The sequence below is a fragment of the Oryctolagus cuniculus genome, chromosome 8 (assembly GCF_964237555.1).
Source record: "Oryctolagus cuniculus chromosome 8, mOryCun1.1, whole genome shotgun sequence".
Lineage (NCBI taxonomy): Eukaryota > Metazoa > Chordata > Mammalia > Lagomorpha > Leporidae > Oryctolagus > Oryctolagus cuniculus.
Window position 1 is genome coordinate 24,401,070 of NC_091439.1, and position 22,582 is coordinate 24,423,651.

Consider the following 22,582-nt stretch of genomic DNA (forward strand, 5'->3'; position numbering starts at 1 on the left):
GCAAGATGTAAAAAAGATAATGTCCCAAGGCGCCGCGGGTCACTAGGCTAATCCTCCTCCTGCAGCGCCGGCACACCGGGTTCTAGTTTTGGTCAGGGTGCCGGATTCTGTCCCAGTCGCCCCTCTTCCAGGCCAGCTCTCTGCTGTGGCCAGGGAGTGCAGTGGAGGATGGCCCAAGTGCTTGGGCCCTGCACCCCATGGGAGACCAGGAGAAGCACCTGGCTCCTGCCTTCGGATCAGCGCGGTGCGCTGACTGCAGCGCGCTGGCCGCGGCAGCCATTAAAGGGTGAACCAACAGCAAAGGAAGACCTTTCTCTCTATCTCTCTCTCTCTCTCTCACTGTCCACCCTGCCTGTCAAAAAAAAAAAAAAAAAAAAAAAAAAAAAAAAAAAAAAAAGATGGCCCAAGTCCTTGGGCCCTGCACCCGCATGGGAGACCAGGAGGAAGCACCTGACTCCTGGCTTCGGATCAGCACAGTGCGCCAGCCATGACGGCCATTTGGGGGGTGAACCAACAGAAGGAAGACCTTTCTCTCTCTGTCTCTTTCTCTCACTGTCTAACTCTGCCTGTCCAAAAAAAAAAAAGAGATAATGTCCCAACTTACAATTAAGTAGTGTGTGCATGTGTGTGTGTGTGTGTAACATATATATATAACATTCTGCAAAAAAAGTGTTCTTTGACATACGGGTTGTCCCTGACCAAGTATGTGCTGGATGGTCAGAGTCAAAGAAGGTCTAGATGAGAAGTTTAGGGGTGAACGGGCACTGCAAACTTAAGACTTTCTCAAAGTATATAGCAATTGGGGCTGGCGCTATGTCATCCCATATGGTTGCAGGTTTGAGTCCCATTCCAGCTCCCTGCTAATAGCCTGGGAAAGCAATGAAAGATAGCCCGTGTGCTTGGGCCCCTGCACCTACATAGGAGACCCAGAAGAAACTCCTGGATCCTGGCTTCAGACTGGCACAGCCCTGGCTGTTGTTGCCCTTTGAGGAGTGAACCAGCAGATGGAAGACTTCTCTATCTCTGCCTCTGCCTCTGCCTCTCCCTCTCCCTCTTTGTAACTCTGACCTTCAAATAAGGAAATAAATCTTCTGTAAAAATTATGCACCAGTAACATTGTAGTTACAGAAATTCCATCTTTACACTGTGTACAAAAAGGACCCAAAGTAAAAGGCACAAGAACTCACTATATAAGTTACCAAACATTGTAACAGCACAAAGCTCCAAGTCATTCAAATTTGCAAAATTTTTTTTAAAAAGATGATAAAGAAACATCTTTGGAAAAACCTTCTAAACATTTTTGTAAATGCAGCTTTCTACATAGCTTTCAGGAACTTAGAAAAACCCACTAACCTTGCAACCAAAGATGAAAATGAAACTAAATATCCGTATGGATGAACTCATCATAGTGGAGCCTTTTGTCTGCTAGGGAAAGGTGGTGCAACGAAGATTCACAGGAGAGATAAGAAAAGATGAATACATTTTCAAACACAAGCTTTTGCAAACTGGTTTTGCTAACATCAAGCTACCAGCAATGAGAACCACGCATGCGTATGGCTGAGTACCAAGAGCCAAAGTCATTCAGCTGATACTGAAACATCCAAGTGTGGAGGAACAAGGGAACAATGATTGAATAAGGAAGTAAATGGGAAGGGGCTGAAAGAGCCAGCAGGTGACTGCATGTATCTCAGGAAGGCCCAGGTCACTAAAAGAGGCAGGCGGAGAGGGACCACAGTGCGCTCCCTATGGACACTACTCACAGTGGCTTCCCCTGAGTCCCTTATGTTTGCAGTGTCGAGAATTGAAAATGAAAATTGAAGTCTATCTAAGCGAGCCCAGCATGTTTTCCTGAAACAGCTTTTGTAGTAACTCTGGTTCTGTGACTGGCATACATATTTCCAGTAGGGTCAACTCAAAACTTTTGGGTCATTGAGATTTGGTATTTCCAGGGTCGGGAAGCCCTACAATAGTAATCTAATGCGTCTAGTTTTCCTGTGCTTTTGAGGCTGATGTCCTCCTGCTTGCTGTACTCCAGACTACCTGTGAAAGCAAAGAGAACCATGGGGTCTCCAGGGAAACCAGGCTGTGCCCTCCAAATTCTGCACAAGTCAGGCAGAATGGAGCCTGTGAGGAGAAGTGTGATCAAAGCCGAGCCAATCCAACGGGAGCCTTTGTTAGGGAGTCCTCACCTTGCCCCCATCCACAGGAGGTCGCCCTGCAAAAGGTCAGCATCTCATTACTCACAAACTCAGGTACATCAAACTCACCCCTGAGTTTGGGGATCTCCTCTGGAAAAAGAAAGCAGCACAATCATGGATTCCACATCAATTCAACATGCAAACATTTTAACTCCTGCCTTTGTTTTGTGTTAATCAAATGAAGAAGAAAAACCACATTGCTGATACAATGCAACTGATGGATGGTTTTGTCTTTTTAAAGAAGAGTCAAAACATGAATACTTATCCTTTGATGAGAATATTAGAACACTCTAGATTACTGAAAACATTTAGCTAGTGCCTTCACACTCCATTTGTTGGGCTTGTTTATTAAAACTTGCTTTTGCATTGGGCTAGATGATTTATTTCAGTGACGTGGATTTCTTCTGATTGGAGAGGTTGTCACAGGAAGTGCACTTAGCATGGCTAGCGATACATTAGTGACCTCAGAGCCACAGCACTCTCAGAGCTGTTGAGAAGGGGGTTAACCTCCTTTTTCTTATTGATTGTCTTAGCTAAGTCTCAAAGGCATTTTCCTGGGCCAGGGGAGACCTTCCTAATGCCACTGTCCACATTGTCGTCGGCTCACAGCAACAGACGTTCCACCTTGCCAATGTCATTATCCATTCTGAGAGGGATCCAAAGGCCAATTAAGATTTGATGAAACTTCCTGTCGTTGCTGGCAGAACCAATATGCTTGTTTGACTCCATCACAAAAACCATTTCCACACTGCTAGAGACAATCTGTTCTGACACCTTTAAGGATGCCTGACAGGTTTATTTATTAACAATTTTATTTAAGGGCTGGCACTGTGGTGTAGCAGGTAAAGCCACTGCCTGCAGTGCCGCATCCCATATGGGTGCCAGTTCGAGTCCCGGCTACTCCATTTCCAATCCAGCTCTTTGCTATGGCCTAGGAAAGCAGTAGAAGATGGCCCAAGTCCTTGGGCCCCTGAATCCATGTGAGAGAGCCAGAAAAGCTCCAGGTTCCTGGCTTCAAATTGGCTCAGCTCCAGCCATTGCGGCCATTTGGGGAGTGAACCAGTGGATGGAAGACCTCTTTTTTTTTTTTTGCCTCTCTGTAATTCTGCCTTTCAAATAAATAAATACATGTTTAAAAATGTATTTACTTTTTTAATAAGATTTTTTAAAATTTATTTATGTGAAGGCAGAGTGACAGAGAAAGAGTGAGAGTGAGAGACAGAAAAAGAGAGATCCTACCTTCCTTGGCTCATTCCCCAAATGACCGCAACAGTCAGGTCTTGTCCAGATTGAAGCCAAGAGTCAGGAACTCCATCCAGGTCTTCTACATGGTTGGCAAGGGCCCAAGTACTTACACCATCTTCCGCTGCCTTCCCAGGCATATTAGCAGGGAGCTGTATCAAAAACAGAAGCAGGGCAGCTGGCGACTGGAGCTGGTACTTCAATATAGGATGCCGGCAACAACAGTGGCAGCCTAATTGCTATGCCACAACGTCAGCCCTCAAGGACCTTTTACGTGACTATTCATGGCCCAATTCATTGGAGGTTATAAATAAAGATGACAGAGAGGAGCTTCGCTGGCCTCCTGCACAGCCCACGCTGGGCCAGCACTTGGTGCAGCCTCACGTGCTTGCTTCAAGAAGCCCCAACTCTGGGACTGTCATGTGCAGCGTCACCCAGCTAAGCTATTGACAGCCGTGCAGCACACACTTGGGCGTGTGATGCTGGCTGCAACGCCGGGCTCCAAACCCCAGCTCCCTTCAGAGCAGATCCCCGCCATGCCCAGCGTTTCTCTGAGCCCGGTGGCCGCAAGCCTGTTTCCCTCTCCAGCCTGTATTATAATGGAGGAAGAGACGAAACACAAGGCCCTCGCTCTCTTTTCTTTGGAGTGCTGATGGAGGGGGTGGCAGATGGCCTCCGGAAAGCTCTTGCAGCCCAGGCTACTTTCAGCTGGCGAAGGGCTATTGTTACATTTTCCACGCGGTAGGAGGAGGCAGCACCAAATGAGAGCACCCGACAGTCCGCACCACTTCTCCGGGAAGCATATTACGACCTTACAATGGGGGCTAATTGGCTGATGCCAAAAGCAGATGCAGTCACGGCTTTGAATATGTTTCAGGAGAGGTTTTAGAGCGCGCGGTCAGGAAGGAGGCAGAGGCATAAAAGAGAGGAGCAGCCGGAAGGCCGGCGGCAGGGAGGCGGGAGGCCTGGGAGAAAGAGGAAAGACTTTAGCATCCCGATCAGAAACGAGCCGTGTTGTCCTGTGAAGGGTTTGCTGACGTCTCCCTCTCCTGGGCGACCTGGCTGACAGCGCCATGGCCACAGGACTCTGCCGTTGCCATGAAAACTAATGTGGACAAATCTGGGAGTCTTAAAAACTTGTGTGAGCTCCTTGAAGTGGCGGAAGAGCAACACTGAGAGCTCACGATGCACCAGGCGAGCTCAAGGGGGTTCCTGATCAGTTCAGTCTTCAAAACACTTCGGAGACGCATTCCGGTGATCATTTTGCTAGGGGAGGAACAGAGGCTCGGCGTTGTTACATAACTTGCTCAAAGTCGAACAGATTCAAATCCAGCCATGTCTGACTCCGAAATTCAAGCCCTCCTGCCACACTACCCTGGGCCAGCTGTCCAGGTACCTAGGTCCCATCCAAAACCGAGCATGGGATAGTAGGTGCTCAATAAATGTTTTCTGAAAACAGAACTAAAATGACCCAGAAGTGGAAGGAGAAGAGAAGCTCTAACCCCTAGAAACCATTTAGGAAATCCGCTCTTCAGAGTGGGTTCTCAGCAAGGGGTCTGGCCTGCCTAATTGGCCCTCATCCCAATACATGCACAAATTCTGTCCAAATTCTTTGGCAAAAATGCATTCACTATCTGTTATGTGCCAGACACCGTGCTAGATGCCAAGAGTACAGACATTTTAAAATCAAAGCTCTGTCTTCTAGCAGCTTGTAGTGTGTTACGGAGGAGACACACACACACATATGTCTATGTGGGTAGAATATAGAGTAGAATATGCTTGGACAAAATCCTGATAAAGGCAAACTCTGGGTTCTCGGGAAAGAGAAAGGAGACCTAACACAGCGTGGAAGAATCAAGAAGGCTCCTGATGGAGGTAATACCTGAGCAGGGCTCTTAACAGGTAGGTAGGAGTTGGCCAGGCGAGAACAAAGATGTTGTTCCTGGTAAAGAGGAAGCAGCACAACACCCAGAGTCATGAAATAGGCAGTGTGCGCCTGAAACTGCCAGTGTCTCCTACAGGAAATGACACCCAAGAGACAGGTGGAGCCGGGGCTGGCTGGGGAGACCTTAAATACCGTGCTAAGTGACTTGGACTTCATTTGTCAGGGGACATGCGGCACTGGTTGTTCTTTGCAATAGAAGAAACGATATGGCCCATGTGGAGGATAAAAACTAGGAAGAGCAGCTAGAGGGCTGGTGCTGTGGTTTATGTGAATGAGGGCCTGCCCAGGGACATGGTAGTAGGGATGCACAGGGCCAGATTTCTTTGAGAGACAGGTTCAAGGTCAAGTAAGCAAGAATCAGTAATTGGCTGAGAGAAGGAATAACGTGGATTTCTAGCTTAGATAACTGGGGTCATTTATTAAAATTATGACTACAGAATTGAGAATAAATTTGGGGGTGATAAATTTATCAGGCACCTCAGCAGTATCTAGGGGTCCACCAAACAATCAGCTCATGAGTCAGAAACTCAGAAGAGAGATAAAGGCAAGCAATAAAGACTTGAGAGCAGAAGCCTGAAAATAGTTTCATCTGTACCACCTCTGTCCTGCAGATGTGCTTTGTTTGGCCTTCTGTGTTGTTGTTTACAAAATTAGGACAGGTGGAAAACATGGGAGAAGGAGGCAATTGAACACATATTCAAAATATCTGGTGTCTGTTGAAAATTCCTCTTATTTGCATTTCTGTCTCTCCATGGCAATCGTCAGCTAGAAGCTGAAAATAGTTCTGCCCTTCGAGCGGGCTCACGATCTCAGAGCAACCTCAGCACACACCCCTCCTGCCTAGACCTCTGGACCCGGGACCAATCGCTCGACTGTCTTCTTACAGTAGAGTTTTAAGAGGAATGTAAGTGATTCCTTGTTCCCTTGCTTCCATCAAATGTAGAAAATGCAAGAAACAACTCAGTCTTAAAATGGGAAAAAGATAGACATTTTGCAAAAGAAACCATACACATGACCAGCAGGCACATGAAAAACTGCTCAGCATCACTGATTATCAACAAAATCAAATTGTCACAGTGACAGAGCACCAAACACCTGTTAGAATGGCTGTTCTCAAGAAGATGAGGGAAAACAAGTGTTGGTGGGTACATTAATTGTTTTTTTATCGCTCTAAAAAAAATACCCAAAGCTGGCTAATATACAAGGGCGCTTCAAATTGTTCATGGAAAATGGAATTAAAAGATTAAAAATATATAAACTTTATTTCTCATTGTAAGATCCACCAAGCTCAAAGTATTTTGTAAGCAACGATACCAGCCATTTAATCCACCCCTAAACAATTGAGGATCCTGGCTGTTCAACGATGTCAATGCAGTCTTTTTTATGTGATTGGGTGAAGAAAAATGGATGTCTTTAAAGATTGCTTTTTAAGGTTAGAAGACAAAAAGAAGTCAGAAGCAGACAAATGGGGACTGTGAAGTATCTATGTCTAATGATTTCCCATGGAAGTGCTCATAAAATTGACCCTGTTTGATGAGAGGAATGAGAGGAGTTCTGTTGAGGTAGGAGGACTCGCTGGTGAAGCTTTCCCAGGTGTTTTTCTTCTTCTTCTTCTTCTTCTTCTTCTTCTTTTTTATTTATTTGACAGAGTTAGAAAGTGAGAGAGAGAGACAAAGACCTTCCTTCCATTGGTTCACCCCCCAAATGACCAGCATAGCTGCAACTACGCTGATCCAAAGCCAGGAGCTTCCTCCTGGTCTCCCACGCGGGTGCAGGGGCCAAGCACTTGGGCCATTCTCCACTGCCCTCCCAGGCCACAGCAGAGAGCTGGACTGGAAGAGGAGCAACCAGGACTAGAACCTGGCGCCCATAAGGGACGCCGGCACTACAGGTGGCGGATCAACCAAGTGAGCCACAGCGCCGGCCCTCCCAGGTGTTTTTCTGCTAAAGTCTTGGTTAACTCTCTCAAACCACTCTGCTAATAAGCAGATGGTTCCAATCTGTTGCCCCCTAGAAGGTCAACAAGTAAAATGCCTTGAGCATCCCAAATAAACTCTTACCATCACCTTTGCTCATGAATAGTCTACCTAGGCTTTGACTGGACCGCTTCCACCTCTTGGTAGCCACTGATTTGGATCATGCTGGTAAAGCCACATTCTACCTCCTGTTAGAATTTTTGGAAGAAATACCTCATGAACTTGATCCTGCCTATTTGAAATTTCCACTGAAAGCTTTGCTCTTGTCTGCGGCTGGTCTGGGCACAAGAGTTTTGGCACCCGTTAAGCAGACATTTGCTCTGCTTTAATGTTTCAGCCTGCAGAACCATGGAAGCTGAACCAATTGAGATGTCTATGAAGTTGTTGTTTCTGTTGTCAGTCCTCTTCAATTAGGGCACAAACAAAATTAATTTTTTTCTCACAAGTTGATGGTGGATGATCTGTCACTGCTGGCTCCAGCTTCAACATCTTCATGTCCCTTCCTAAAAGTGAGTTAACCCTTTGTAAACTGCTGATTTCCTTAAGGCATCATCATCCTAAACTTTTCACAAAATATCAATGACTTCATCATTCTTCCTCCCTCGCCTCACCACCAGTCTGATGCTTGTTCTTCCTTCCATTTTAGCAGAATTCATGCTGCTCTGATAAGAGCTCTTTTTTTTTTTTTTTTTTTTTTTTGACAGGCAGAGTGGACAGTGAGAGACAGACAGACAGAAAGGTCTTCCTTTGCCATTGGTTCACCCTCCAATGGCTGCTGAGGCCGGTGTGCAGCGCCGATCTAAGCCAGGAGCCAGGTGCTTCTCCTGGTCTCTCATGGGGTGCAGGGCCCAAGCACCTGGGCCATCCTCCACTGCACTCCCTGGCCACAGCAGAGAGCTGGCCTGAAATAGGGGCAACCGGGACAGAATCCAGTGCCCCGACCAGGACTAGAACCCGGTGTGCCGGTGTTGCAGGCGGAGGATTAGCCTATTGAGCTGCGGCGCCGGCCTTGATAAGAACTCTTTTCCAAACTATTGTTTTTATCTCCATCTTAGGTTCTCAAACTAGATTCTGGTCAGGCATGTTATAGCCAGTTAATACAAGTTATTCTGGTCATGATATGCATTTTCCATGAACCTTTTAAAGCTCTCTCAAATATCCAAAAGAAATGAAACCAGTGTATCAAAGAGATATCAGCAACCACATCCATTGAGCATTGTTCACAACAACCTAGATGGGAAACAACCTAAATGCCTTCTGGGAGGTGAATAGATAAAGGAAATGTGTATGTTTATGTACAGTGGAGTACTAGTCAGCTTTTTTTTTTTTTTGGACAGGCAGAGTTAGTGAAAGAGAGAGAGACAGAGAAAGATCTTCCTTTTTCCATTGGTTCACCCCCCAAGTGGCCGCTTTGGCTGATGTGTTGCCGGCGCGCTGTGCCAATCCAAAGCCAGGAGCCAGGTGCTTCTCTTGGTCTCCCAAGCAGGTGCAGGGCCCAAGGACCTGGGCCATCCTCCACTGCCCTCCCGGGCCACAGCTGAGAGCTGGACTGGAAGAGAAGCAACCAGGACAGACCTGGCGCCCCAACTGGGACTAGAACCCGGGGTGCCAGCCAACTATTCAGCTTTAAAAGGAGGAAATCCTATCATTTGCAATAGCATAGATGAACCTAGAGAATAGTATGCTAACTGAAATAAGCCAGAAACAGAAAGACTACTAATACATCATCTCAATTATCTAAAAACTTGAACTTGAAAGCATCAGAGAGTAGAAAGGGGCAGAAGCTGGGGAATGATGGAGACTGGGGAGACATTGATCAAAGTATTTAAAATTTCAGTTAAAAGGAGTAAGTTCAGCAGAGCTATTGTATAGCATGGGTGATTATTATTAACAGTACATCGTATACCTAAAAATTGATGGAAAAGAGTAAATTTTTAAGTGTTCTCAACATGAAGAAGAAATGAGATTATATATGTATGCATAAATTTCAAAATTATTTTTCTCAAAATGAAATTACCTTTTTTCTTTAATTTTTATTTGTGTGTTTTTATTTTATTTGAAAGGCAGAGAGACACAGAGAGACCTTCCATCTGCTGATTCACTCTCCAAATGTCCACAATAGCCAGGTTGGACCAGGCCAACCAAAGCCAGGAGCCCAGAACCCAACCTGGGTCTCCTAAGTGGGTAGCAGGACCCACGTGCTCGAGCCATCGTCTGTGCAGACGATTAGCAGAAACCTGGAATCTGAACATCGGAGCAGGGGCTCAAGCTCAGGGACTTAACTGGTGCACCAAGCACCTGCTGCTGAATTTATCTTTTAATTCCATTTTCCATGACCTTTGTGAAGTACCCTTATATATGTTAATTCGCTTGATTAAGCCATTTCACAATGTATGCATATATCCAAACATTATATTATGCACTGTGAACATACAGAATTTTTAGTTGTGGATAAGTTGCTAAATAAGAAATAGGACATTAAATCTGCTCAGAGAAGACAGTGTGCTTCAAGGAAAATGGTGGTGAGAAATGCAGAATGCTCCCATATGTTTCATAGGCACACAAGTTCCCATTAGTCATATGTACAAAGCATGTCCTTAAAGAATTTAAACTTGAGATGTCATTGTGAAATAAATGATAGCAGGAACAGTGTCTGGTGTATTTAACAACATCATGATGAACTACCTAATAAACTGAAAACAGAATTGATATTTTAATAGTTGTTTTGGAAATTGAGTTAAATAGTCGATGGAGCATTGCCTCTTGCCCACATGTATGTTATCTGGCCCTGACTGTGTTTGCATTTGCAACCTTCATGTTAGAGTCACTGGGAAATAGCATGGAGAGAGCAAGAGGGGGACTAGGAGTAGCTAAGGTCATCCAGAGAGTGTGTCTGAAGGGAGAAGAAAAGTAGCTAAGGAGAGAATCCTGGGGAAACACTGTAGGCAACAGCTGCCCCACGGAGCCTGAGAAAGAAGAGAAAGCTTAAAGAAGAGCTTGTGATGGCTGGTGGCATCAGAGCCCGTGGAGGAAAGAGAGATTGACACAACCAGACACCTTCCACCCTGCATCACGTGGGCCCCAGCGCCAAAGTCCCAGAACTGAGACCTGTGAAGTTTTAGTATCAGGAGACCAGATTTTCCCAAACTATCTTGGTTTATGGTGCCCTGAGTGTCCCAGTAATGTTCCCACAGTGCTCCAAGTCCAAGAGGCACACCCCGAAGTTCCATATATTAAGTATTTAGATAGAAACACATTTATGTCCTAAATACTTAGCAGTCAATGAAGAAAATATGCACCTTTGTTGAAAGAAAATGTTTAAGCTTCCTTCTTTTTTAAAAAATATTTATTTATTTTATTTGAAAGTCGGAGTTACACAGAGAGAGAAGGAGTAGAGGCAGAGAGAGAGAGGTCTTCTATCCGCTGTTTCACTCCCCAATTGGTCGCAACAGCCGGGGCTGTGCCAATCCGAAGCCAGGAGTCAGGAGCTTCTTCTGGGTCTCCCATGTGGATGCAGGGGCCCAAGGGCTTGGGCCATCTTCTACTGCTTTCCCAGGCCACAGCAGAGAGCTGGATTGGAAGTGGAGCAGCTGGGACTTGAACTGGCGCCCATATGGGATGCCGGCACTGCAAGAGGCGGCTTTACCGGCTACGCCACAGCGCCAGCCCCTAAGCTTCATTCTTAATGACTTACTTCGGGGTTGTGCACACCTGTTCAGTACTACATAACTTCTCCAACATTGCTAAACTGCCACCATCATCCCTTGTTCTCAATTGAGAATTTGCTTTTGGTTACAGCAACCGCAGAAAACCCAGCGTTGCAAAAGATGATGCCATTAAAGAAACACAGCTCAATCCAATATGAAGTGGCAACAGTCCATGGTCAGCAGTCGTCACAGTCTCTGACAGAGGTTGAAACTCACCCATCCCCTACCCCAGCCTCCTGGAGCTCTGTGATTTTTGTTGCAATGCTCTGGGGCACTTTGTCACAAAGTTAGGGTACTTTGGGGTTAGTGTAGGCAGGGTTGGAATCCTATCACTTAAAACCTTGTTTCTGTGGGTCATTTGTTCTGAAATCCACACAACCATCCTACACATGGGTTTAGGGAGCATGAGTGGTTTGGGATTTCAGTGACTGCTGGTACTGCCCGTTCTCATGGCTCCACGGTAACAGGAAGTAGGGTTACTTAAGTAATGAAAACCAAAGATAAACTAAAGTGTAATGCCCTCAAGTTTCTCCCCCAGAATTTATAAAAACTTCCTTCTCTTTGCTCTTGCCAGCCTCTGATTATGGAAAGCAACAGTGTCATGGGAATGGGAGCCAAGGAGGGTCACACTGGGTGTGAAGTGGCCACACTGGGAGTTGGCACCACAGTTCCTGAGGCATGATTACAACAAGGGGCTTCAGAAACTTTTAAGACCATGTACAAACTTCAAACTTTTTTATACAAATAAACTTTTCAGGGTTGGCGCTGTGGCGTGGTGGGCTAAGCCTCCACTTGCGGCATCCTATATGAGTGCTGGTTCATGTCCCGGCTGCTCCTCTTCTGATCCAGCTCTCTGCTAACAGCTTGGGGAAGCAGCAGAAGATGGCCCAATGTGGGACATCCAGAAGAAGTTTCTGGCTCCTGGCTTCAGGTCACCCCAGCTCCGGCCATTGCGGCCATTTGGAGAGTGAACCAGCAGATGGAAGACCTTTCTCTCTGTCTCTCCCTTCCTCTGTCTATATCTCTACTTCACAAATAAATAAATAAATAAATAATCTTTAAAAAAAAAAAAAAGACTTATAGGGGCCAGCACTCTGGTGCAGAGGGTTAAAGCCATGGCCTGAAGCAATGGCATCCTATATGTGTGCCGATTCTAATCCCAGCTGATCCTCTTCCGATCCAGCTCTTTGCTATGGCCTGAGATAGCAGTAGAAGATGGCCCAAGTCCTTGGGCCATTACACCCATGTGGGAGACCCAGAAGAAGCTCCTGGCTTCGGATTGGCACAGCTCGGGCCGTTGGGGCCACCTGGGGGGTGAACCAATGCATGGAAGACCTCTCTCTCTCTGTCTCTACCTCTCTCTGTAACTCTGTCTTTCAAATATGTAAACTAAATCTTTTTAAAAAATAAACTTATCTTTTAATTCTGTTTTCCATGAAGTTTTTGAAGTTCTCATGTGTGTATGCTGTGTATGTAGTACAAAAGGGGAAGAAATTGGAGTAAATTTTCCTATAATGTAAGCTGTATCTTTTCAATGTTCTAGTCTTTAGGGACTACACAGTTTGAATGAATGATGTCTGTCAAGCAAGCTCCATTCATTTCATAATAACTTACTTTCCTGTTTTTTATTTGTCAAAGCCCAAACACCTCTTCCTAATAAGAGCTAGCTAGTGCTATCACATCGAACAGATAAAAATTTCCAAAAGCCAATGGTTTTTTAGTTCACTGCTGCATTTTTGTGACACAGATGTGAACAATTGCCATGGGTCACTTTGAAATACTGAAAACAGCACACACTAGTACGGTTTTTTGAGCCCATCACTGGTTACCTGGCTGGACCATCTGCTAAGTAAGGCCCTTTGCTCACTACGATTCTGGGACCAGGGAGGAGCAGGTTGTGACGGGGAGCAAGGAGACATCTTCAGGGCTCCCTTGGCCGCCATCACGCTCACCAGCACCAGAGCATATTCCTCCCCCTTTCCGGTTTATTCAGCATTCATGCAGAATTGTTGCCCCAGCGGCACTGGACACCTGCATTTTGATTCCTTGTCCTGCTGCCTTCTTCTGCATTGGAAGTGTAAAGGTGACAGAAAATGAGGCGTGGAGGGTAGTGTCGAGGGGCGGGATGGAGGAGACGGCTTTCAGAAAGGCCCCGGTTCTGCCTTCAGGCTCAGCCCGGGGTACAAGGCAGAAAGAAAACTGAGCGAGTGGCATTCCAAGCAGGCAGCGCGGGGCGGGAGTAGGATCGGCCCCGCCTTGCACTTGCTCAGGGCTCGCCGTGCCTTACAGAAGCTCTGAAACTTCGGTTTCCCTTTGTCTTTGTTTCCTTCACAGTCTCTGCAGTTCTGTCATTTTCTCGAACAGCTTGGTTGGAGCGCGTCCAGGACAGGGGCATCCCATTTCTTCAACAGCCCCAGGACCCTGTCCCCTTCGGCCCCCTATAAAGACTGAAAAATACCCCTCTTTGATTTCCAAAGACCCCCGCGTGTTTCTGTCGCGCCGGGAGGGAAGCTGAGCCCTGGCTGGCGGCTTGTGTTAATTGTCTGGCTGCACTTTAGAAAGACGCTTTTTGAATCTGAGCATTTAGGGAGAGAGTGGAGAAGCGTGGCTGCATGAAAGAGCAGTGGATGTTAAATATTCATGCGCTGCTCTCTGTTAATCAAAATCTGTAACCCCCATTGCTTAGCGGCAGTCTTGCTGGCTTCTTACCGTGAGTGTGCTGAAAGAACTTGGATGGAAAACAAAAACAGCCAAACAACCACACACGCACACCCCAAGCCTTGGGTGCCTGTGTTTCCACTTAACATCGTGCAAGTCAGCACTGTCTGTTTTCTCTGAGACGTTGAATGAGCCACAGTTATATCTTCCCTCAGCATTTTAAAAACACTGCTCGTTTTTCCCTTCTCCCATGTTGAATACAGTCAACTTTGCCCTTGCTTTAAATCCACGTTTGGAGCAGATCTACAGCCTACCAATTAAAGTGCCCAAGTCCCACGTGGAGTGCCTGGGTTTGATTCCTGGCTCCGGCTCCTGATTCCAGCTTCTCGCCAATGCAGACCCTGGTAGGCAGGGGTTATGGTGCAAGTAGGGCTTTCCAGCCACTCACATGGGATATGTGGATTCATTCTCAGCTCCCAGCTCCCAGCTCCAGCCCCAGCCCAGGGCCAAACAGTGCAGACATTCGGAGAGTGAACCAATGGTTGGGACTGTGTGTGTGTGTGTGTGTGTGTGTCTGTCTGTCTCTCTCTCCCTCTCAAAACTAATTTGAAAAAAAAAACACTACATATTTTCTGAATAATCCTTAAATGTAAATGTTTTATATACTGTTTTTCAGAAAATATAAAATTATTTTACAACACAGTTGAATAAAACTATGGTAATAATTTCATGGACAGCTTAGTAACAACTTTACAATCGTGTTTCCTGAACTGTTAGGAAACAACATTTTATAACCAATAAATGGGTTAATTCATCTTCAAAAGCACATGTAACATAACCACAAGAACTTTTAAAATTGTCACTCTACAATTGTCACTTAATTTAAAACTATCTTTGTAGCTACACTTTTTAAAGATTTCTTAAAGGAATATGTTTTATCATTAAAATAATAAACATGATACTTTACAAGGCTTCTGAGCAGCTACTGAATTGTATGTTTTAGAATTCATCCATTTCTTTCTTACCGACGTCATCTGCCAGAGAGATGTTGGTGAATGTGCTGTCCTCCTCCTCTTGGCTCGAACCATCCATCTCGTTCAATTCTCAGCCTGTTAATGAGAAAACGGGGGCAGACAGGAGCGGCTGTTGTCCCATGCGATCGCGCTTGTTCAATCATTAATAAGCGTGCAGCCAAGCAGGTGCTATCTGATCCTTGCGCTAACTGTCCCCTTACCTGAGTGCTTCATTCGAGCCGGATATTGTTCCCGACCAAGTTAAACAGTTACAGCCTCTCCCTGGGTCGTTGAGCTGGCACAGCTGCTGTACCCTGGCTAGACACTGAACCTTGCCTTCAGTCCATGACAGTCTCCTTGAGCTGAACTGCCCAAAGAAAATGCCCAGAAACCATTAGGATGAGGCTGGAGTTAATTTTATATATCATCTTTTGGATACCTATGATAAACTTTTTAAGAACTTGATCAATGACCTAGCGTGACCTGGAGGCTTTCAGAACCTCGATTTCCTATTTGTAATATGAGACTAAGTCTTTTGTAAGGCTGAAAGGTGACACAAAGGTGAATTTTTTAAGTGACAGCCGCTGTAACAATCAGACAATCAGGCAGATGTGAAAAAACAAGATTCTCTACATTGAGCCCAGAGTGCTTTTTCACATTACTGTAGATATACCTTACCCTATAAACGTTTATTCAAATGGCAGGATGCCCCTTTTCTGTTTCTGAAGTTGACCCCAAGGGAAGGTCCTTAGTCAGGGGCCCATTGTTTGAGGAGGAAGCATTCTTTTACAACTACTTCTCCTGGTCTACCCACTAGCTCAGATTCAAATACACAAACAGATATAAGACTATGCTAGAATTTCAAATCATCTTTCCTTTCGGGAAAAAAATGACCAAATTTGATGAAATATTTTAAGCAGATCTTAAAAATTGAGTCATTACATTCTGTCTTTGGCACTAAGGGCTTTAATACATAGAATTTTTCAATTCACCCAAGTTCATAGAAATGAACTCACTAGAATAAAATTTCTCAATTATATTCTACAAATACTGAGTGCCTATATTACACAAACTGGGCATTTTGGGGTGCAAAGTAAGACATTTATCTATTGTTTTTAACCAACTTATAAAGGGGTTCAAAAACAAGAGTCCTGGAGGTTTAAAGAAGGAAGAGAGTATATGTGGCTCACATGATGTAGAAAGGTTCAGAGAAAGTGATATGTGAGAAGCATGATCAATGACAAATGGGACCCAACAGTCAAAAATGTCCAGGCTGCCAGTGAGTGCTCCTCGGTGAAGGGGCTTGGCGAAAGCTCAGCAACAGGCGGCATTAGGCACTCGGTTCCCAGGAGAGAACGATGCGTGGAAGGAGGAGGTGGGAGAAAAGGTGGAAGATAATATACAGTCATGTGTAAGAGAGCTTTGAATGCTAGACTGTATTAGTTCAAGTCTTCTACTACACCAAGAAAGATTTTAAAAGGGTAGGAGAAAAAAGGGAGAGAGGAAGGCAGGAAAGGTTGCAAAGCTGGCCTAGTATTAAAACAAAGTGGATGGCCGGTGCCACGGCTCACTAGGCTAATCCTCTGCCTGCAGCGCTGGCACCCTGGGTTCTAGTCCCGGTTGGGGCGCTGAATTCTGTCCCGGTTGCTCCTCTTCTAGTCCAGCTCTCTGCTGTGGCCTGGTTCTGTGGCCCGGGAAGGCAGTGGAGGATGGCCCAAGTGCGTGGGCCCTGCACCCGCATGGGAGGCCAGGAGGAAGCACCTGACTCCTGGCTTCAGATCGGCGCAGTGCACCGGCTGTAGCAGCCATGGGGGGGGGGGTGAACCAATGGAAAGGAAGACCTTTCTCTCTGTCTCTCTCTCTCTTTCACTGTCTAACTCTGCCTGTCCAAAAAAAAAAAAAAAAAAAAGTGGAATGGAAGGTCTAGCTTGACCTTTAGAATCGGGGAGCTTTGACAAGGGTGTCTTGAGCCAAAGCTGACCATGAGTTCCACTCACAGCAAAGAGAAATAAAAATGTAGGTCCACAAGGGAATCTGTATGGAGGTGTTTATAGTTATGAATATAACTATTCATAATAGTCAAAAGTTAGAAACAACCAAATGTTCATCAGTGGATAAATAAAGATACAGAAGTATACATCCAATGGAACATTATTCAGCAAAAAACAAGAACAAAGCACTGACACATGCTATCACTTACACACACCTGAAAAACATTATGCTAAATAAAATGAGCCAGACACTTTGTGTGATCCCTTTTACATGATAAATTAGGAATAGGCAGTCCGTAAAGACAGGAAACAGATCAGTGGTCATGGGGAAGGGGAGAACAGGAATGATGACTTCTGGGGTGATGGAAAAGAAAAGAAACTAGAGACAGGTGGTGGTTTCACAACCCTAGGAATACACTAAACACCACTGAATTGTCTCTGTCATGGTTAAGTTTATCGTATATGAAGTTCATGACAGTTTTTTGAAGTATTAGGAAATTCAGTCATAAAAAATAATTATCCATGCATGCTGTGCCTGTCTCTCCATAATATGACTGAATCGTAAGTTTCTCAATGATAATATATGCTATAATTTCAAATTCACCATAAGATGTATTGTGGAATGAATAGGGATAGAATACACCTGCATCAAAGGAGGTTAAGTTAAGAATACAAATCTTCATTGTATATAATCTTTCCTAAACCAGGAATCAAACACATAAGCACTAAGATAATATGGTTATGTAATAAATCACTGTCTCTCATTTTTAAGTGGGGGGTATGAGACATAAGTGTGTTTATGTGTGCATGCCCATGGATGTTGGGGATCACATACCTGAAGAAAGCATAAAATGAGGAGAATTCATGAATTAATTAGCATTCTCACACTCCCTTTTTCATGGTAGCAACATATCAGCATCAATAATGAAGTTGAAGTGTTTGCTATGTGCTTTCTCAGAGCGTTTTCTGAACAATAGCTCAGGAATTTCTCTAAGAGCTCTGAGTACCAATTATGACATGTGAAGTATATGCAATCAGGAGATTCCTGGAGAGCTACTGGCACCTCTAAGAAAGGTGTTAAGCATTCTTCTTTGTAGTAAGATGTTCTCCTTCTTTGGGAATAATTTCACATGAAACTATTTGAATATTTTTGACAAAATAGTGCAAATTGGATTAATTCAACTCATTAACTACAAAGGGAGAATGTGATGGTGAAGCTTTATTTTCATTATGTATAGCTATTAACAATAGCTAGTATTTACTGAATGATTACTGTTTGCTCAGCACCATTCTCTGAGTTTTTCTTGTACCATGTCTTTATTCCTACACTTGATCTTAGCCAAAAGGCCAAGAAGCGATCCCATCTCATTATTCCTTAAGACAATCTTGTAAGGAAACAAAACCAATGGTTTTTGCTCAGGACCCATAGCCAGGAACTGTGAGAGACAAAGATTCTCACCCAAGCAGTCCTGGTCCAAACTCTATACTGACTGCCATGGTGCATGGAAATAGACAATCTAATGAGAATGCCAATTGCATTTTGCCTCTACATGTTCATTTTAAAGATGGTGATCCCACATTAAAGTATGTAAGAAAAGAAATATTGGGAAATTTTAGACCTGCATTCTTCTTTAGGCTACCATAAACCAGTCATTTCACTCAAGGTTCACCCATGCTATCTGTCACATATTTGATTTCCCTCTTTTGAAAGACCAAATAACATCCCATTGCATCTATATATCAAATACCATATGACTCCACTTGTATGTGACATCCCAGGTTCAAACCCACAGAATCAGCGGGCAGAATGAGGCTGGGACTGAGGGGTGAACAGGAAAATGAGGAGCTGGTACTCAAAGAGTATATAGTTTTGGTTATGAAATATGAATGAATCCTAAATATCTGCTGTATGATACACTTAAAAGTTTGTTAAGAGGAAAATTTCATGTTATCAAAATAAAACAGGGGCCAGCGCTGTGGCTTAGTAGGTAAAGCCACCGCCTGCAGTGCTAGCATCTCATACGGGTGCTAGTTCAAGTCTCTACTGCTCCACTTCCAATCCAGCTCTGTGCTGTGGCCTGGGAAAGCAGTACAAGATGACCTAAGTTCTTATGTCCCTGAACCCACATGGGAGATCCAGAAGAAGCTCCTGGGTCTTGGCTTTGGATCAGCGCAGCTCTGGCCATTGTGGCCAACTGGGGAGTGAACCAATGAATGGAAGACCGACCTCTCTCTCTCTCTCTCTCTCTCTCTGCCTCTCCTTCTCTCTCTGTGTGATTCTGACTTTCAAATCAATAAATTAATAAATAAACCTTAAAAATAAAAATGAAATAAAACAGAGAAGAACTTTGGCTATTAATGTATTTTCTTAAGACAAAACTTTTCCTTAATTGTAGCCTGTTTTAAATTAATTTATCTTTCAGTCTCAAAAGTGTATCTAAATCATATGTCATTTCAATAATGGACTGAATTTCAGTAATTATATTCAGGTGCTTCAAAAAGTTCATGGAAATGCAGCTTATAAAAATACCACATATGAATTTCAAATTTTTTTGTAGCAAAACAAATGTTTAATTTTACTTTCTATGAGCTTTTTGAAGAACGCTAATACTTTAATATCCTAACCGCATACATCAAGACAGGAATTTTTATATAAACAACTATCTTTGGCAGAAGATAAATAGAAACACAACTCATGACTTCAATGATGGTTACTCCCTGATAACACATGGGTGGGGTGGGGGCAGGGGCATTCGACACAGAGGTTAAGATGCCATTTGAGATGCCTGTATCCCAAATAGATTTGAGTCCTGGCTCCTCTGCCAACTCCAGCTTCCTGCTAACGCATACCCTGGATGCTAATGGTGATGACACTCAAGTAGCTGAGTCCCTGCCACTCACCTGAGAGACCTAGAATTGAGTTCCCTGGCCTCAACTTGGCTCAGCCATGGTTGTCGCAGGCATTAGGAGTAAACCAGCAGATGGAAGATATCTCTCTCTTACTCTCTCCCTCTCTCGTTGTCTTCCTCTCTTCTTCTCTCTCACCATGTGTGTCTTCTTTTCAAATAAATAAACAAGTGAAAATTTTAAATAGCAACCCTGAGACATTCTTATTTTTTTAAAAAAAGGCATCAGACTGAATTCTTCAGCATCAGCAATAATGAACCATGACATTCATAATATGTTCACTTTAATGGGAATATGACTTGCATAAAAATCTTTTATAATAGCGGAATTTAGTAGCCATGGGTAAAAATGAAATGCAATAAACACAGTGTTGTGTGTCAACACAACTTTAAGGGGTTAAATGCTGTTATTCGTAGCTTCCTTTTTTGCCCAATTACCTTTAGGCAATCTACTCAAGCACAAAGATGGCAGATTCCAGTCTGCCATTCATCAAATATTCATGTGGCATCCACTGTGCTTCCAGGGTAAACACTGTGTTTCTTTAAATGCTTTCCAAGATGCCCAATTCTGCTTGGGCAACACAGGAAAATCTTCAGCAAATTTTAACACATTTTCTTTTGCATATTGCATGTAACTTCTAGTCAGTATCTAAACTGCCAATATTCATTCAACATTCACTCAACAAATCTTGATTGGGCACATGCTGTGTGCCAGACGTTGTTCTAGGCGCTGGGTATATAACATGAAGGCAACAAGATCCTTTGTATACATACACGAGATATTTACAGTATGTCTATACATAGAGAAATGCTATGAGGAAAATAACGTGAGCCAAGGCATACAGAGAATGATAGGCGTGTGGTGCTACTTAATATACGGACCCAGGAAACGTCTGCCTAGTGGACGACACTGGAGCAGAGATGGAGAAAGACATCATTACAAAGAGCAGTGGCAGAAGGATCAGCAAGTACAAAGACCCCGTGGTGCCATTCTGGAGAAGGTTCCCACAAGGAGACCAGAACGGCATCCAGAAACATGGCAGAGGACTGACCATGTGGAATCTCCAGCACCTTGTTGTGTCCTTGGGTTTTTCTCTGTGAGATGGGACTTGTTATGCAGAGGGGAGACTTTGACTTGTTGTAACAGGATGGTTCTGACTATAGTGATGAGAATCAGCTGAGGTCGTGGGGTAGGAATGGAAGAAGGCAGAACCAGGGAAGTCCATTCGAATGCTGTGACCATAATCCAGGGAAAGAGTCAGTGCTGTGAGTCAGGCCCGAGTGATAGCTGTGGGGGTGGTAAGAAGCAGTCAGAGTCTGCACACAGGGGAGTGTTTGGCCTGCATCCCTTATCAGAGTCTCTGCATTCAGGTCCTGGATCTAGCTCCTCGTTCCAGCTGCCTGCTGATATAGACCCTGAGAAGCAACAGGTGATGGCCCAAATAGTTGAGTCCCTGCCACCTTCATAGGTTATCTGGATTAAGCTCTAAGGCCCTGACTTTGGCTGGCCCAGCCCCAGAATTTAGCATATGAAGTTTTCTCTCTCTCTCTCTCTCTCTCTCTGCTTCTCTCTGAGTCTTCCTGCTTTTCAAAAACAAAAAAAATCTGGACATATTTCAAATGGGGAAACAACAGCATCTGCTAATGTAAAACAGAAAAGTCAACATGACTCCAGGATTTCTTATATAAGCAATCAAAAAAGGAAGTATCATTGGCTCATGTGAAAATGACTATGGGAGGAACGCACTTGAGGGAGAAAATTAAGAGTTCTATTTGTGGCACGTCAAGATTGCGATGCCTTGGAACATCCAAACGGAGACGTGAAGTAGGCATCTACAAGGCATGTTGTGAGTCTAGAGTTCAGGGCACGGGAGCAATAAACTTGAGCATTGTCTGTGACCAATGCTTTCTAAAGCCATGGACGAGATGAGGTTGCCTATGCCATGGCACAGACAGAGCAGAGGAGAGGATGGATTGTGACTGTCCAAACTTAGAGTCAGGAAGACCAGGAGGAATCAGTGCAGGAGACTGAGACAGGGCAGCCAACATGGACGGAGGAGAGGTGTGGGAGCTGCGTTCTGGAAGCTAAATGGTAAACTGCTTCCCAAGGACAGAGTTGTCAACAGTGTTAAGTGCTGCTGTCAGATCAAATAAGGTACAGACTGTGAAACGATCCCACCCGAGTACAAGATGTTTCAATGAATGTCTGGTTTCAGTTTCCTCGCACGAAAATGTTTAACCAGTGAGAAAATCTGATGGTGAGAGTGGTTACAATCATAAGGAGTGATCCAGAAATGAAATCTTTAAATTAAAGGACAACTTGGGACTTATGAGCAACACCCTTCCAGCAGGACAGATCAGAGGCAGAAGAGGACAGAATAGAAAATGATCATTTCCAGAGCTGAGTGGTGGACTGGACTCTCTTATAGGAAGAACTTAAGGTCAGCATTGTAACTGGAAGAAAGCAGGTGGGCAACTGGTCTTGGAGCTGCATTGAGACTAGGAAAATACATCCTCCTTATCAAGGAATTGGAGAGAGGAAGAATTAAAAGCTTTCCAAAGCATCCCTCGGAGCCACCACTGCCCAGACTCTGGGGCTGCCTCATATGGGTACTATGCTTGCACAGAGCTGCCTGGGAAGGCAAAGTGGGGTCTGAAATCTAGCCCATAATGGCCCATGAAGCTACACCCCAGACCTCACAGGGTGCCTTTTTCTAATTTGCATATATACTGTAATGTTCTGCTTCCATGCAACAAAAGTTTTAATTCCTACAGGTGTAGACTGTATTTATAAATTAAATTTTTATATTCAGCAGAAAAGCCGACAACACTCACCTCTCCAACTGACTAATCCTAATTAATAAAGTGTTCCCAAAAGGTGAGCTTCCTTATTGTCACAGTCATAGTTGTCCTAGACAAGTTTTCTCTTTGCACCTTCAAAGTGTG

The 22,582-nt window shown here is 44.3% G+C and overlaps 1 protein-coding gene across 4 annotated transcripts in view; it reads right to left on the minus strand.

The window, feature by feature from the left end:
• SCOC (short coiled-coil protein) overlaps nucleotides 1-14,913 on the minus strand; it is a 40,039-nt gene extending 25,126 nt beyond the window's left edge. Inside the window, exons 1-2 of one of the 4 annotated variants that reach the window (XM_070047536.1) lie at nucleotides 14,752-14,903; nucleotides 2,190-2,288 (exon numbers count right to left, since the gene is read on the minus strand). In XM_070047536.1, coding sequence (XP_069903637.1) covers nucleotides 2,190-2,288; nucleotides 14,752-14,818 — 166 coding nt within the window. In that variant the 5' untranslated portion in view covers nucleotides 14,819-14,903. Of the gene's footprint in view, nucleotides 1-2,189; nucleotides 2,289-14,751 lie in introns of all 4 variants that reach the window. The other 3 variants (XM_070047535.1, XM_017347334.3, XM_008267425.4) reach the window with 3 other exon arrangements.
• Nucleotides 14,914-22,582: the final 7,669 nt, after the last annotated feature.